At 35.3% G+C, this 18,423-nt stretch overlaps 1 protein-coding gene across 2 annotated transcripts in view; it reads right to left on the reverse strand.

Annotated features, from left to right (window-relative positions):
• SAK (polo like kinase SAK) overlaps nucleotides 1-18,423 on the reverse strand; it is a 319,822-nt gene that overhangs the window by 50,169 nt on the left and 251,230 nt on the right. For both annotated transcript variants that reach the window (XM_090392629.1, XM_090392630.1), the window contains 2 exons: nucleotides 17,349-17,479; nucleotides 1,882-1,970 (listed from right to left, as the gene is read on the reverse strand). In XM_090392629.1, coding sequence (XP_090248755.1) covers nucleotides 1,882-1,970; nucleotides 17,349-17,479 — 220 coding nt within the window. The remainder of the gene's footprint in view (nucleotides 1-1,881; nucleotides 1,971-17,348; nucleotides 17,480-18,423) is intronic.

Raw genomic sequence — 18,423 nt, forward strand, 5'->3', positions numbered from 1 at the left:
GAAGTAATTACTCCATACTTCAACGATACAGTTTTCTCCTGTTTGGTGTGGGATATCCACATTCAGTATCCAGGTAGATACCCAACATGGTGCCCAACGAGAAGGTGAGGATTGGATTAAGTCAGAAGCCCTGGTTGCTTCTCTGCATTCCTTTAAAGGCTATGTGGAGGTCTCCTCTCAGTTATACAGCTTTGTCCCTTGAGCACCCCAAATAACAATTTAATATTATTAAATTATTAATATTAATAAGAGAATAATAATTCTCTCCTGCATGCTTAATGGTGAAAGCTAAGCTGAGAGGAAACCTCCACATAGCTTTTAAAGGAATGCGGAGAACCAACCCGGGATTCTGACCTAATGTTCAATCCTCATCTTCTCTTGGTGCGCCCTGTTGGGTATCTACCTGGATACTGACCGAACAAGGATAGGCTAGCAATTTGGGATTTTGCCGAACAAATTGTATTCTTATTGGTTTAAATCAAAATACAAAATGATGGTACATGACAAAATTTCATGCCGGCTGGGGCATCTCCCAGTTAAACAAGCTCCCCCCTGGTTGTTTTTGGCAGGGAACCAGGACGAACAGCGAAAAGTCAGCTACTGGAACAAATCTGAAAACACTCCCCAACTCGACATCACCAGAGTTAAAGATACTATCAACATAAAAAGCCTGAATGGCAAAGAAATGGAGCTAGCTGAGGAATTAGATAAGTACCAGATCGACATAATAGGGGGTGACTGAAACAAAAAAGACAAAAATTGGCGAGATCTTTCTGAGCAATAAATACAAAATATTATATTCAGGCAACAACCATCAAGGAAAAGAAGGAGTAGCCATAATATTCAACACTAAATACAAGGCTAATCTTCTTGAATGGCAGGCAGTCTCAAGTAGAGTGATGTGGGCAAATATGAGAATGGGGAATTAGACAATTATACTTATTTGTGCCTATGGTCCCACCGAAGGTTCTATTAAGAGAGAAGTGGAGGAATTTTTTGATGCTTTAGAGAAAGCAACTGACACAACGAAAAAGTAAAAGTTGGTCCTTGTTGGCGATCTAAATAGCAGAATAGGAAATGATTGCCAGACTACAAAATTATTTTGAGAAAATTTGGAGAAAAGAGCAAAGCTAATAATAATGGCAAATACCTGTTGGATTTCCGCTCAGGACATGGACTGATTATTACCAACACAATGTTCCAACATAAAAATGTGCACAAATTCACATGGAGAGAAGAGGCAAGGAATAAAAAAAAGTCTGATTGATTATGTTATTGTTGATAGATGTTTTCTCCCTAGTGCAGAAAACCAGAGTGTACAGAGGATACGAAATTGAAAGTGATCACTATTTAGTCTAGATCAGGATAAAATTGAATTTTATATTGAAAAGAATAACATGTAAGAAAGTTTTAAAGCGAATAGAAGTTAAGTAGCTCTCAGATGTGAACTGTGGTCTAAAATACACAAAGATTATTGAAAAAAAAATAAAAGAGTTTGAGAACAGGAACCAAAACTTGGAGATTCAGTGGCAAGCCTTGAAGAAAATACTGATTGATTCAGCTACAGAGGCATATGGTGAGGTTGTCTGCAAGGATAGAAAAATCAGAACTCAATGGTGGACTCAGGAAGTTAAAGAGGCAGAGAAGGAAAAGAAGAAAGCATAACAAAAGTTCCTAGCAAATAAGTCAGCTTGTGCTCTTAGAGAATACAGAGACAAATGTAAGAAAGCTAAACACTGTGTAAAACTAGCTAAACAAAAGTCATGGGAGGACTTTGGCAAGAACATAGAAAATAAATATCAGTGTGGAATATGACTGCGAATAGCTGTATTACTGATGAAATCAACATAAACATAGATATAAAAGAAATGATCTACTTACCTTCCTATGATAATTGGAAAACAAGGATTTCCTGTCTTTTCTTCAATTAATTGAAGAGTGCTATTTAGAACTTTACAATGCATATAACACTATGGGAGAAAAAAAAAGAGAGAGAGAGAATATTTATTTGGAGGAATCAACGTACACTAAATAAGTATCATACAAAGTTAATGTAAAAGCAAAGTGAATGATTTAGCTGCCACTGGTTAGAATTATGCTAAAGTGCCCGAAGGCAAGTTTGTGCCATGTGGAAAGTGTATTATGCCTCTTATTTGCATATATATTCTCTTAACTGTTTGTTTTGCAGGAAGGGTAGGAAGAAAAGTTTTAAGGAGATATAACCTCCCTAGAAACTCAGAAACTAGAGAAACAAATAAAGGCAGAGAAAAAGCAGTATCACTCAGTATGAAAGAAAATGAACAAAAGAATGATAAATGTCTTTTCACAGCTGAATTAGCTAGTCTCACATGGAGGTAGTAGGTTTTTTTCTCTTCCTGGAAACTCAGGTTTTTCATCCCACAAAACAGACAACCTAGCCTGAGAATACATGCAATTAACAGACATAATACCTTGTATTATAATAGACCTTGTAGCCTTAGATGCTTCAAAGCAGTGAAGGTTAAGGGCACCTGGTAGCAAAACTAAAGGAGTAAAAACTAAAGTTAATAATGCAATGAAAGTGAGAGGATAGAGAAGGACCAAAGTGAAATAAGATTGGATGTGTGAGAGAGAGAGACAAATGAAAAACAAGATGGTATCATCAGAAGAAAGTGAGAGAGACAAATGAAAAACAAGATGGTATCATCAGAAGAACGTGAAGGTATGCAGCATTTACCACTAGACTGCATGAAGAAAGAGGAAGGAATGAGTGATCTTTAAGCATGAGAGAAAGTACAGCTTAGTATGGAGATTAGCTTGGCATGATTAAGAAGTAGTAGACAGAAGTCTATTTTCCATTAGCAGTCAACGGTTACTTGTTGTTTGGCCTATGGGAAGTCCTCCCTGTTTCCAACAATCTTTGACGAACTGTCATGTCAGAAATATTAATCCCACTAGCTGCCAAGTCTCTTATTTAAGTCTACAGCGGACAATCTTGGATTCATTTATCTAGTAAACGATATTGAGTAAGCAGATTTCCTTACCTCTTTGCCTGTGTACTTTGCTCCAGGTATTTCATGGGTCAAAATAATTTTTATCAACAAAAAGAAGGTATGGCCATGGGCTCACCACTTTTCCCCCCATAGCTAACTTTTACATGGAAGACTTCGAGCAACGAGCTCTAGATTCAGAAAGCCTAAAGCCCAAAGTCTGGCTCAGATATGTTGATGATATTTGGCCTCACAGCAACAAAACATTAAATACATTCCTAAGATAAACAATACAAATGTATCCAATTCACCATTGAGATTAAAAACAATAACTCTCTCCTTATCTAGACAGACACTTGTCACATGTTTTCCTTCAGGCTGCCTCTCCTTCATGGTCTACTGCAAATCCACACACATACACAAGCATGCATACATGCCAATACATACATAAAAATTCATACCACCAGTCAACACAAAAACTAGAAGTCATCAGCACCCTCAATCACAGAGCCCTAACAATTTGCTCCAATGAGCTGGCACTGAACAAAGAATATGAAATTATTAGCCAAACATTTCTAAAAAAAAATGCCTATAATAAAAAAAATTAAAAAAAAGTTCAAAAGAGCCTTCACAAAAATACCATTAAAAGCAAAAAAGATTGTAAGAATGACATAGCCATACTTGCATTAGGAGTATATAAAAAAAAAAATAGATATAACACTATGTAAATAAGGCAACCTTCAAACCTCATGCAAAATTAAGAAATTTATTCAGTTCATCCATAGATCCCTCTTCCACACCTTGAACACCTAGGGGTTTACAAAATTCTGCACCTGCAACGTACATAAAGGAAACAGGGCATACCATCCCAATAAGAAAAGATTAACAAAAATGCCACATTAATGTGCCTTCTTCTGGGTTTGCATAGCCTACTAGGTAAGACTAAACAAACTGCAAGATATGAAGAAAAGTAAAATAGAAAAGACTGTCAGGTGGGGGGGGGGGGAGCAAGAAGGAAAGAAGAGTAGGGACCAGTCTACAGGAAATATAACAGATGTATATTGCATCTGTTATATATTACATTGACTAGTGAACCACTATCATCCTCCTCCTCCAGAGCAACAATGTGTTTTCAGCAAGCACTGGTACAAATCAGATGTAATTGAATACACCTAATTCTTATCATTGCTCTGGAGGAGGAATATAGCAGCTTGATAGTTGACTAGTGGCACCAATTAACCTAGCCTAACATATTACATTCTGCTTCAATGGCATGCAGTGCTCTAAAGTTGAATGAAATAGACAGCTAACGGCTACTATAAAACTCACAACATCCATTATCATACTGATGTTGTCTGCACACAGTGGATGGTGTGGTTGGCGGCATGTCCTAACAGTGACCATACCTTAACAGTATGAAAGATATGGGAACACAATGAATCACACTATCATCACTTTCCTGATAAGTACCCCAAAGGGGGTGTTTACATTATTATTAATTTACACCCTCTGTCCAAAAAAGAAACCGAACTATTCAAAAATAGAAGATACTAGTGGCACCACCTGTTGTATCTTTTTGCTGTCGAAAGGAGCAACCTTCATTAGTGTTGTGTTAACTTTTTATGACATTTGTTTCATTAGAAGCCGAGTTATAGTGCCAAGAGTGACAGTGTTTTGACGAACGGTCAGAAAATGCATCAAATGCTTCAAAAAGCATACGGTGATGAATGCTTATCCTGTACTCAAGTTTATGAGTGGTTTAAGGGATTTGAAAGTAGTCATGAGACACTTGAGGACGACGAAAAGCTGGGCTGTCCAAAAACTGGACTGAACAAAGTTAACATCCAAAAAGTGCATGATTTCATTAAAGAACACATGAAATCACCCGTGAGATTGATTGAAGATGAATTGGGGATTCCAAAATCAACTGTGCACAACATTTTGACCGAGAGTTTGGGCCTTCGTAAATTGAATTCGAGATTTGTTCCCCATAAGTTGACCGATGACCAAAATATGTATCGAATTGAACGCTGCAATGAATTCATTAAAACTGCTCATAAGGACTCAAACTTCCTTGAAATGATCATTACTGGTGACGAAACTTGGTGTTTTGAGTATGAGCCCAAAACAAAGCGCCAGAGTGGAGACCACCAGAAGAGGGGCATCTGAAAAAAAAAAAAAAAAAATTCGCTCGGAGAAGTCAAAAGTAAAGATAATGCTGATTTGTTTCTACAATTCCAAGGGCATTATTCACAAAGAATTTGTTCCACATGACCAAACAGTCAATGGTGAGTTTTATCTCAAAGTTCTGAAGCGATTGATAGTGCGAATTTGTTACGTACGGCATGAATATTGTGATGCAGGCAGCTGGTCACTTTTGCACGATAATGTACCATCTCATCGTTCGAACACCGTGAGACAGTTTTTGAGCAAAAACCAAGTTTGTGTGTTGGATCACTCTCCATATTCACCAGATTTAGCACTCTGTGACTTCTTTCTCTATCCCGAACTTCATTTGCCGATGAAAGAAAAGTGATAAGACACCACTGAAAACATTCAAGCGGCAGTAACTACAACCCTCAACAGTATCCCCAAAACCGATAAAAAAAACTCATTTAATGAATTAATTTACTGTGCCAAATGTTGTATTGAAGCTGAGGGAGAGTATATTGATTGAAATAAATGATTTGAATAATTATAATTGGCCTGTGTTTTATTTTCTATCAAAAGTTCAGTTTCTCTTTGGACAGAGGGTATACAATCAATAATTTTCCTCCAAATCAATCTATTACTTGTGAGCACTCCAATATTATAACTAATATTTTGTGCTTCTAAGGCACTTCTGACCAAATCAATCCACCTGGACCTTGGCCATCCTCTGGGTAGACTCTTTCCTGGTATCTTGGTGTTATAAAGAGATTTGTGGTGATATATTATCAAGTCCCACAGCCTTATTAACATCTAGTTTACTCAACTCCCCAAGATTGAAAGATCTTTATGAACTGCTCATTAAGTATCTCCATCACACCTTCTGCAACAGCTGTCTTTATACCATTTTCTCCAATCACTGTCCTCCTCCAGGGGGATTATTTATTATCAATCCTCATTTGTTATGAGATTTTCTCTATAACGATTATTTCTAATTCTCGAGTGTTTTTATTTATATGCACAAGGGTTCAATTCCGATTGATGCAACGACTTTAACTGTTTCTTTCAGAATCCAAAAAATCACTGACTCTGACCAAATACAAAATATACACATTTAATAAAACAAAAACAATATATACACTTCAATTAAAATTACACAACTAACTACAAAATTAACTGGATTTAAGGCCTTTTAAAATAAACTTACACTTTTAGAGATCACCCATTCTCTGACTCATTTTATTACTGGTTTGTCTAACATATACTTAATCATGTTTACTTTAGCCATTAGGAAAAAGAAAACCAGGACATCCTCATAAACAATTCAATGATGACTTCTAAGGCCGGAACAGGCCATGCTAGGCCTAAATCCTTGATACGCATGATGATGATGATGATGATGACTAGACTAAACATCTTGTTTATACAATAACAAAATGTTCATAGTCAGTTTCCTTGTTAAGGTCTTTTTCCGAAGATATAAGATTCCCTTCTTCTTTTCCATAGGATATTTCTCATCACCCTCATGTAGTAAACATTATTCCTCCTGACTTTGAAGTAAGATATTCTGAATTCACCAAAGTATAGGTACTCTTACCTCATGCAGTTCAATTTTTAATTTTTGTACTAGCAAAAAACGTTTCTTCTACTGCTTTATCTAAGTTGCTAAATTCCATCTCCTTTTCCAGTAGAAATAACAGATAGATCCAGCGTCCTTAAAACAGATGAAATTTTCCAATCTGCATTTCCTCGAACATTCCTATAGAACATCAATCGCAATATTTTCTTTTATTTACCATATTTATTTACAGTCTTAACTTCTCCACTTTAAAGGGCTCACAATTCTGCAATTCCTTTTTCTGAATCTTCTATTAATATGCCCCCGACTGTCACATAAAAACTTATTTTCTAAGAACAACATTTTGCCAACCTGCGTTCTTAAACTTCCATTAGCTCTCTTTGTTTATCCTTCGTTCCTTGATATTGAACCCTCTCTTGTTGTTTCCATTACCTCGATCAATACTGAACGCTCTCTCTGTCAGCTGTCAATCACCCATCAAACTCCTCGGCGAGCATGCGCATTCCATGAAAGTGGCAAGCAAGAAGTTACGTATAATGGCTGACGTGTATCTCCGTTAGCATTGCAAGAATGTCTTTACAAAACACAGCACTTAATAATTCTAAACCACAATAAAATTTCTGAAAGTAAGACAACTATCCAAATCCAGTAAGTACATAATTTTTTTTTTTTTAAATGCTTCAGATTTCATTTTGACAAAATAACATTAATAACGTGCATATCGCAAGTGCCGACAATAGATATCTTGAAACCAAAACTAATAATGTACTAACATAAACAATTTGTAGAAATATTCAGAATTTTAAATTATGACTATTTTTACATTGGCATCAAACACCTGTTTTGCAAACCTTTCTATACCCATTCTAGTTACGTAGCCATACCATTTTAGGTTACCTCTGATGGCACATTCTTGAATGTTAATAATGTCAAGTACCTTTCTAATATCTTCAATTTTAATATGATTCTGCCGCTGATGCCATTAGTTCACTACCCTAATTTTTTTCAGAACCCTCATATCTATGGTCTCTAGTCTTTGATCAAGTGCTTTATTTCTAATCCAACTCTCAGATCCATAACTTAAAACTGGTTTGGACAATGTTTTGTATTCTGCTAGTCTGATGTTCTGGCTAATCTCTCTCTTATTCCATATACATTTATTCAGCTGGCTACCCACGATATGCTTTGCTATTCTGTTGTCTATTTCCAGATTTAACCTGCCATCTTCACTAAAAACTGTGCCCAATTAGCTGAAATATTTTACTTGTTTATAGAATCTCCACTGAGAATACAGCTAAAATTTTCTATGCTCCTGCCTATTTTCACAATTGTGGTCTTTTTATTGCTGATTTTCATGCCAAATTTGCTACAGCTGTTATTCAATTTAGTTAGTGAATCCTGGAGACTTGCACTAGATGTGTTTTGGAGTACAACATGATCTGCATAAAGCAAAGAGCTAATTCTGACATCTCCACTTCTAATATCAGGCTTGATGTCACTTTCTTTCATAATGTGATCCATATATGATGAATAAGAGTGGAGATAATGTGCATCCTTGTCTTAATTCTGATTTTACATCAAACTATCTTACTGTATTTCTTTCAATTCTAACTGCTGACTGACAACTTAAATACAGACTATATATTGCTTTGTATAATGTTCCACTCACCCCATATAATTGCAGTATTTTGAAAAGCTTTTCTCTGGGGACCTTGTCATATGCCTTTTCCAGATCTTCACAACCTGTATTTGGAATGAACTGAGCTTGTTCTTCTCCAAGTTTCTCTTCCACAATCTTTCTCAACCTCTTTTCAAGTAATGCTTGCATAAATCTTACTGGAACACTTAGTAGAAAAATTCCTATGTAATTCTCACATTTAGTTTTCGTCACTTTTTTTTTTTTTTTTCGAGATGGGTACAATGAGAGCTTTACACCAATCATTGGGAATTCGACCTACTCACCAGGTCCTCTGAATCATGCACTGTAGACCCTGAATAATTATTATACCTCCAGAATCAAGCATTTCTGGTCGAATATCATCTACTACAGTCCTTTCCACATTTCAAATTTTTGACGGCTTTTTCTACCTCAAGTATTGATACGTACTCCTCTTTGATTTTCTCTTGAAAATTTTCTAGTATGGTTCTGTCACTGCTCCATTCATTTAACAGTCTTTCAAGGTCATTACCCACGACATATAGAATATTCTTATCTTCAGTTTTCATTTCACCTTTATCATGTTTGATTCCTTTTACAGTACTCTTTCCTCCATTTCTAACCTTCTTCAACAGCCTCCAGAACATTTTGCCACCTTCAAGATATTTATCTTGTATATTCTTACCGAAGTCTTCCCATGAATTTTGTTTAGCTGCAATTACATAGAGCTTAGCTCTCTTACATTTTTCTCTGTATTCTTTTAGGACATCTGCCAACTTATTTCCTAAGAACTTTTGGTATGCTTTCTTCTTTTCCAGGACTGCATCTTTAGCTTCTTGTGTCCATCAGTGTGTTCTTATTTTTCTATCCTTGCAGACAACTTCATCACATACCTTCCTAGCTGAATCAATCAATGTCTTCTTCAGGGTTTGCCACTGAGACTCCAAGATTTCGTTCTTTTTTTCAAAATTTGTTTGATTTTTGATTCAAACTTGACTATACAATGTTTGTATAGTCGAGTCTGCAATTTATCTGTAAAAGCTGCTCTTAGAGAATGCGGAGAAAAATGTAAGAAAGCTAAACACTGTGTAAAACTAGCAAAACAAAAAGTAATGAGAAGACTGGTAAGATCACAGAAAATAAATATCAAGAAGGTGGCAAGATATTCGGGAGGTTGTAGAAGCTCAGAAATGGAGGAAAAAGTGTTGTAAAAGAAATTAGAGATGATAAAGACAACATTAAAACCATGATGTCGTCTTCGTAAGCTGTATTTGAGGTCCCATCATGTCGATTTGTTCTTAAGTTTTTATAATAATCATGTTTAATAGGAGGAATGAATTTCAACAGGTCCATCATATCTTTCCTCTTGTCACAGTTCTACCTGTAGGATATAAGAAAGGCTGGTCTACTTTTTTCAGACTTAGTGGTCTACTTGCTACAGATTTTCTTATATTAATGGCATGAAATTCTGAATCTTCGTTAAAGTCATATTTGAATTGTATGACGTGGGGTTTCGACCTTTCTAATTTTATCCAGTGCATTTTACGCCAATTTACTTGTAACCCTGTTACTTTTCTGTTAATGACAGAATTTTCTAAAGGATTTGTTGAGAAAAAATCCTGACGAATCATTTCAACCACATTAAATGGTGCTTTCTTTTTACTGGTTTTGATTATATTGTACCAATCATCTGGTGAAAAATGTTTTGAATTTTTTTTGCATGTGACTCGATAATGGCAAAATTTGAATCATTAGGCAAATAATTATGTCCACTTACCAAAAATCTCATTTCAAATTGACTCAGCTTTTATTTCTGTGCTTTGAACCAATTTCAATAAACTTAAGACAGTTTTGATATTTCTATTTTGTCTGGTACACGAATCTGAATAGGTTATTATTTTTTCATAATTTTTAGCATAAGTCTTTATTATGCTTTATTAGGCATGATGAAATTTCCTGAGACACGCGAGATCCTTCAGTTTTTGGCCAAACAAACACGTGGCTTATATTTTTATTAAAATCGTGGCAACCGAAATTATAAACATATAAATTTCACTTATAATAAGCTAACAATGTAGTAAGTTTAGGAAAGGCCAAAGCTTTTTCTAAGTCGAAAGAAAATACAAAATTTTCTTCGGATGCTGCCATTCCATCTGCAGCTATATGACTACGAGCCTGTTCAGCCTCTTGTAAGTGAGAGTCCTTTTCAAGTTTTGCCATCCAAATTCACTCACTATCCGAAGACTGAATTTTTATTTGCAAAGAATCACAAGTTTGGCATGTATCTTTAGACGGTTGCTGGAAATGTAAATTAAATTTAGTGGAGAATACCTTGTAGTAATATTTTTCTTTCACTGGTACTATATCTTCTTCTTCACATTGCACGATGTACAGTTCACACATTTTCTTAATATTTAGGTCTGGATTTAAATATTTTCATCTTGGATTGTGAGCTCTTGTGTAGTGACTAGTGTAGGCGGGAAATGAGTCTATATGTTTTATAACGTGTGTCATCGATTTTATTGCCTGGAACATGGCAACCGTGACGATCAATCAAAGACGAAACTTGTTCTTTACAACAACAGTCGTATATTCGTCGGTCACTTATCTGATAAGTATCCTTAAAATATTTTTCGCAAACATAAATATCATATTTTTGGCTATTTCGAAAATAATATGTTAAAGAACGTGATCTTGGCATTTTACTGTTATCCTTCGAGTGCCTTCTTTTTATTTCGTTAACTTTAATACAACCTCTTAAAAAAATATTTTGCTCAAGTTGACTGTCTAAATTATAAAATGCCTCCAAGTCCACCCACGAAAGGTTAACTGCAAACCTATAGTACATTTTGTCCTGTGGATGGACTGATTTTTTTCTTCTGTTTATCAATTTTATATATATACATATATATATTTAAAAAAGTTGTCTTTATTAACTCACTTTCCAGTTAAAAGATATTACTTACAAATATGATTTAGCCATGGGTAACCCATTATCACCCATACTGGCAAATATATATTTGGAATCTTTTGAAGAAAAAGCTATCTACTCCTTTCCTTTGAAACCAAAATTGTGGAAAAGATATATCAATGACATCATTTTAATCTGGAGCCACGGTCCTGAATCTCTAAAGAACTTCCTTGACCACCTCAACAGTCAACGCCCAAATATCAAATTTACTGCTTATTAGAGATTGATGGCGCTCTTCCATTCCTGGATGTTAGACTTGCTCGCATTTCTGATTTTAATGAAATTAAAAATCTCAAATTACAGAAAACCAACTCATACCAACAGATGCCTCCATGCACAGTCCCATCACTATCCACCTCAAAAACTTGGTATTATCTCTAAGCTAGGCAAATGTGATTGCTTACTCCTGCATGAAAAAGAAGATATTAACGAAGAGTTTCAGTTTCTTCATACTAATTTTCAACAAAATGGTTATTCAAAGCAAACAATAAGTTACTTTTCAATCTACCTCCTCGCCATACTGAAGAAACAAATGGTGAAAAAGGCCACATATCCCTGCCATACATCATCTCCGTTTCGCCAAAATTGGTCAAAGTTCTTAAGAAACACAACATCCAGACTTCATTCACTCTCTTCTGAAACTCCATTTCCTTGCTAAGTAGGCCCAAACAAAAACATCACAACCTCAAATATCCTGCCACAACTACGATAAACCTTATTTTGGCCAGACAGAGAAATCCATTGAATTATGTCTTGAGGAGCATAGAAGAGACATCACATATGGCAGAACAAGAGCTAGTGCACTGTCGAACCATGTACTGAATTCTGCTAACACTAGTGAGGAAAACCTCATTCATCCAGTCTTATGGGACAAATCTGGTAATCCACAGACTCGCAATCTGTCCTCATAATCTAAATCCCATAATCCGTAATCCATATATAATCTTTGTAACTTTTCTTTACACCCTTTCCACAGCTTCTTTATTCCCTTTGAACCTTGAAGACCAAATCTGCACACAATAATCCAGGTGTGGTCTTATCAAAGCCTTATAAAGAGGCAAAATGATTTCCTTTTCCTCACATGTCAAGGTTTGCTTCAACATCGCAATTATCCTCTGAGTTGTATTTCCAACTTTTGCTATGTGAACTTTGAAATTTAAATTCCTATCCGCCAATATGCCAAGATCCCTTGCCTCTTCAGTTTCTTGTAGCACAACCCTGCTAATATAATACATCGCTGGAATGCTAATCACGCAGATTGCATAACTTTACACTTACTAAGATTAAACTGACGACCATATTCGTTTGCTCAAATTTCCAGCTCATTCAAATAATTTTGTAAGTGCTGAATACCAGTAGCATCCCTGATTGCCCTACCTATCTTTGCATCATCAGCAAACAATTGCACATCTGATGATAATTCCTGACTGATGTCATTAAGATATAGATTGAACAATAATGGCCCAAGAACTGAACCCTGAGGTACACCACTGGTCACTTTAAATCTGGCAGATTCACACCTACTGTATACCACTTTTTGATATCTGTCTGATCATATAATACTTTCTTGGGAAATATCTAATTAAGTTTGAGGCTATCTGGTGTGAAGTGGAGGCTAACAGAATGAAATATATGGTGGAGTGTTGCTACAGATCTGGTGGCTCAGTTGCAGGGGACGAAGAAATGCATCGCCAATTTAGCTTTATGGGTACCAAACGAATGACCATTATGGGTGACTTTAATTATTCAAACATTGATTGGGTAGAAAAGAAATCTCATGATAAGAATGAAGAGGAATTTATTGAATTGTTTGAGACAACTTTCTCAAACAGTTGGATAAAGGGAAGGGATAAACTATGATAATGTTGGATTTTGGAAAGCATCTGATAGGATACACACGAAAAGCTGTTGTATAAACTGGAGAATAAGGGATTGGATTGGAATATAAACTCTTGACTTGGATCTGTGGATGGTTGACAGATAGATATCAAAAAGTGGTATGCAGTGGGTGTGAATCTGCCAGATTTAAGGTGACCAGTGGAGTACCTCAGGGTTCAGTCCTTGAGCCATTGTTGTTCAATCTGTACATTAATAACATTAAGAAGGGTCTAGCAGCAGATGTGCAATTGTTTGTCAATGATGCACAGATTGAACAACAATGGCCTAAGGGCTAAACCCTTAGGTACACCTCGGGGGATAATTGCGATGCTAAAGCAAACCTTGACATTTAAGGATGAGGAAGCCATTTTTCCTCTTTATAAGGCCTTGATAAAACCGCACCTGGATTATTGTGTACAGATTTTCTCTCCTAAGTTCCAAGGGGATAAATAAGCTGTGGAAAGGGTACAAAGAAGAGTTACAAAGATCATATCAGGATTATGGGATTTAGATTATAATTCAGATTGCAAGTATGTGGATAACAGATTCTGGTTAACAGGAGAAAGAGGGGGGGGGGTGATAAGATAGAGGTCTATAAACTTCTAAATGGGTGTTATAAGATATCATCTGATGAAATATTTTGTTATATGGAAGGTGGGAGAGAACACATGGACATCCATGGAAGTTAAGTTTGTTTGCAGTCAAGAAAGGGATAAGAGCAAGGTTTTCCTCTCATAAAATAGTGAGTGAGTGGAATAGTTTGCCTTTTGGGGGTAGTAAGTGCATCTAACATGAATGAATTTAAGGGAAGGTATGAGAGCTAGTTTTGGTGATTTATAGCATCTCTCAATGAGTCCTTGACTTCCTGGAGGTCTCACATAATAATAATAATTATTATTATTATTACTACTACTGTGGTTATGTACAATTCTGTTTTAACCAAACTTTATTCCCCCCCCCCCCCCAATTTCAATGTCATTTGTCTTAATTTTGAACTTATTTTGATTACGAAGATGATGGTAAATCCATATTATTTAAGGCTTTGTGCTAATAGTAAATGCAGTTTCCTTTTTCGCTTAGCCATGACACAATAATAAAAATTTATTATTTTTAATTTGGTGTGTTTGATTAATTTCTAAAATAAATTCCAAATGTTTTTTAAAGTTTTGTTCGTTAAAACATTAAATTACACTTTAGAGACTTGAACAATTTTTTTTAATTTGAAAATTTGCAGTAATGATTCGTTTTTGTAAACCTTCAAATTCCATAAATACCCTGCCTATAAACTCTTAATAATTTAATACATTATGAATAATTCATTCTTTTATAGCTGATATATCAAATTTTTGACTTGGTATTCTTTTTATTCATTTAATTTTTTAGTGCACAGTTTTTTGTTCGTGAAATATTCAGCAATATTTCTTTCATGTTTTAGAGTCGACTCTCACTATAGCAAATATCACTACGATGAACTTGTAAAATCTCTCATGATATGTAACTTATTATGTTCACTTTTACATGTTTTTTTAAGAGGAATATATTTAGAGAAATGTTAACTCAAATGAGCCTTTGTTAAAATAATGTGGTGCATGACGTCATCATGTAACGCTGTTAACTCGTGTCTAATCAGCAAGTCTAATTCTAATAATAGTGAAGAATTCTAAGAATTGACATATATGGCAATTTTATAAGATGCGCGAAGTATGACGTCATCATGTCCGAAGGTCAACATGACCATATACAGAAAGTTGGAGAAACATGCACATGTGCACAACAGAAGTCCGGGCCTATATAAGGCAAGATGGCAAGAAGGACTTTGTTGTAGAGTTTTCATCTTCTTTTACCAGGTCCATTGTCAGTCATCAAAAGATGAAGTGTCGTTTGTCTTGGGGTTTTCTAAATCTTCTCTTACCTAGGTCCACCACCACATAAGATCCATTGCTGGCCATCGAAAGAGAAGCATTGTTTGTCTTAGGGTTTTCTAAATCTTCTCTTACCTGAGTCCACTGCCACCACAATGTAAGGTCCATTGTTGGTCATCAAAAGAGAAGTGTCGTTTGTCTTAGGGTTTTCTAAATCTTCTCTTACCTGGGTCTACTAGCACCTAAGGTCTGCTGTTGGGCATAAAAAGAGAAATGTCGTTTGTCTTAGGGTTTTCACCCTCTCTTACTTGGATCTGTTGCCACGTGAAGTTCATTGCCGGTAATTGAAAGAGAAGCATCAGAGGTCTCTGAGTCTTCTACCTGGGTCCACCGCAATGCGACGTCTGCTGTTGGGAATCGAAAGGAAAGAGCTGCACATTGCTGCCACGTTAAGGGTGCTATAGGGCATGGAATAATTGACGACTTGGACAAGGAAGAAATTTGGCAGGAAATCAAGAGCGAGCAGCAGAAAGAAAGAAAGAAAGAGCACTTACATGTGAACAAGATTCATGTAAAAGGCGGTGCTGAACAAGAATTACAAGTAGTTATATGTGTGATAATTTCGAACAAGAGTGTACATCAAGTATCTCTGTTTATGGGTGCAATAAGATAATGTAAATTGATATTCAACTAAGGTTACCCAAGGTATGCTTTATTGTTAGTTAATGTATATATGATTAGCAGAATATTAAAGATTGTGAATTAGCTTTAAGGGAAGGAAATTAGAACTAAGTTTAAATTATATATATGTGTGTGTGTATGTGTGAGAATCATACTGTAAATATACCTTTTTAATTAAACGATTTGTGAACATTGGACTGATTCTGTCAATGCACTATCCTGAAAATTTCGAACCTGCTTAAAGTAGAAGTTTATGTGATCAATAATTAAGCCATGAGTAATTTAAGGTAAGGATTAATATAAGCAGGGAATACAAACAATATGTGCTTTTGCCTTTAGTTTAAAATCATATAATCTCACAATCAATGCATAGTCAAACTGGCACAGTCGTAAAGCAAATAAATTTGTTAGACTACAGAGCATGAGGATATAGGATCTAATAGAAATAAATAAATGGTGGCAGTCGACCATTTACGAAGTGTTAAATAAGGAAAAACAAAGAAGATAAAGCAGGGTAGTAGAAATTCATAATAGAAACACAGAACATTTTATAACAAACTCTCACTATAACAAACTGCCAAAATCCCATAGCCTAAATGCAATGCTAAATGAAATTCGTTAGAGGAAGCCATTCACAAAAAATTATTCCTTAAGCCCCTAGGAAAGTTCACTATATTGCTTCTGTTTTTGATTATCTACTTCTAAAACAATTAAAATCTACACTTAATAGCAGTCTGAAGTATAATTTCAGATCTTCCCTGCCCCAAAATGAAATTTGAAAACATGTTCAATTCTGCACTTAACAGAATGTATACTCCTTGAATCAACAGTTGTTGATTTTCCTGATGGGTGGGTGAGAAAACATAGTTGCAAAAGTTCCAGAATGTTAAACTTTTTTTCTTGTATTCGATATTTTGGCAGCAAGGTCTACAAGTAGAAACACTTAATAAGTTTAGAGATGCAGTAATGAAAACACTAGAAATCTGCATGAAAAAAAATTTTTTTCGCAATAAAATTTACACTGCTCCCAAGTAAATGCTCATGGAAGCTTTATCCAGGCAACATTCAACAATAAAGAAAAAGCATTCAGAATTACTATCTCTGGTAAATAGAAAAGAAGATGTTACTAAGTATTACTTTCTGCTTTCAGATACTCTAAACTACTGTCCGACCACAGATGTGAGACCAGTGGCTGGTGATGTGCCAAGAGGAGTCAATTCATGTTGAAGGGAATAAGACAATGTATGAATTTATTACCAACATGCAAAATCACGTTTCATACGTAAAATTTTCCAACTGTTGTACAAGCAAAATAGTTCCCACTTTAAAAACTAGAATTTTCATAAAAGAAAAGCTAATTTTCTGATGTATAATAATAAACACTCATCCCATGAAACGCATTGATTACTCTATTATCGGAATGAATTCGCCTTCTGCCATGTGCAGAGGTATCGAGGGGGTCTCACATCTGTGGTCACACAGTACTTGGTCAGCCAACCAAGATCTAGAACAAACAAGAAAACGCAGTGTTTACTTTGCAAATAATCTGAAGATTATTTATTTCGAAATAAATAAAGAACACACACACACACATTTTACCAACCTCATTGAAATGATCCCACATAGGCTGAAGAACATCATTAACATTATGAGCATTTTCAGAATGAAAATTAAAAATGTTTCCATTACTGTCAATCACCTTTACTGAGTTACACTGCCTTGTTATCTTTCCACCTGAAAGATTTTTATAATCACATTTTAATTTACAATCAAAACTTAATCGTACAAATTTAGATTAATCGTGGTGTGCATATATTCACAAGTACTTGCATGGAATAAACACTAGAATTTATACTTCTGTTGGACTAGTTTTAATTCATTATAGAGTCATTATTATGATATATAAGTATAGTTCATTTCTTGAATCCTTGGGTTTTATACGGTCATACCCCAAAGTTACGCGGTAGGTGGGACCAATAAAAAGAGCATAACTCGGGGTATAATTTTGCATGTAATTTATATATACAAACATACAATTGGGACTAAAGGTTTACAAAAACACCTATATTTTTTAAGAAATATAATCACAATTGTAGTTTATCGTACATAAAAAAAAGAAAGTTATTTCGATGTCAATGGTTTCATAAAATCAAACAGATTCGTCTGATGGCATAATGTCTTTTTCTTGTCATGCAAAATTTCTTCATAGCAAGCTAATGATTTTTTTTATTCCTTGCTTTATGGCTACAATTCATTCCTTATTAGAATGTGTGTCCTCCAAAATCTGTAAACCTTTCTTTTATGATTGTTCTCACTGTGGATTCCAGTAGATCAAACTTCTTTGCTAGCTCACAAATTTTCATTCCGCCTTCAAAATCCTTAATGGTGTTGAGTTTTGCTTCCAAAGTCAATGCTTTTCTTTTCTTGCTAGCTGTAGAAGAATTGGACTTGCTTCTTTTGGACGACTTTATTATTTTTTTATGTGATAAAATTTTTATCAAGAACATAACATTAAACGATCGCAAGGTTTGTAGATTATAAAAATCATGTATGAATGGAGACTGCGTGAAACACGTCAGTGCTTGTTCACAGCATGTGTGACACTGGCGAATGCAGCTGGCGTCGGAAAGATATGACTAGTGGTGAGGCATGAAGTGGGACGGGAATATGTACATATA

The sequence above is a fragment of the Typopeltis vanoorti genome, chromosome 5 (genome assembly GCF_054136105.1).
Source record: "Typopeltis vanoorti isolate ZY-2024b chromosome 5, IOZ_Tvanoo_1.0, whole genome shotgun sequence".
Classification (NCBI taxonomy): domain Eukaryota; kingdom Metazoa; phylum Arthropoda; class Arachnida; order Uropygi; family Thelyphonidae; genus Typopeltis; species Typopeltis vanoorti.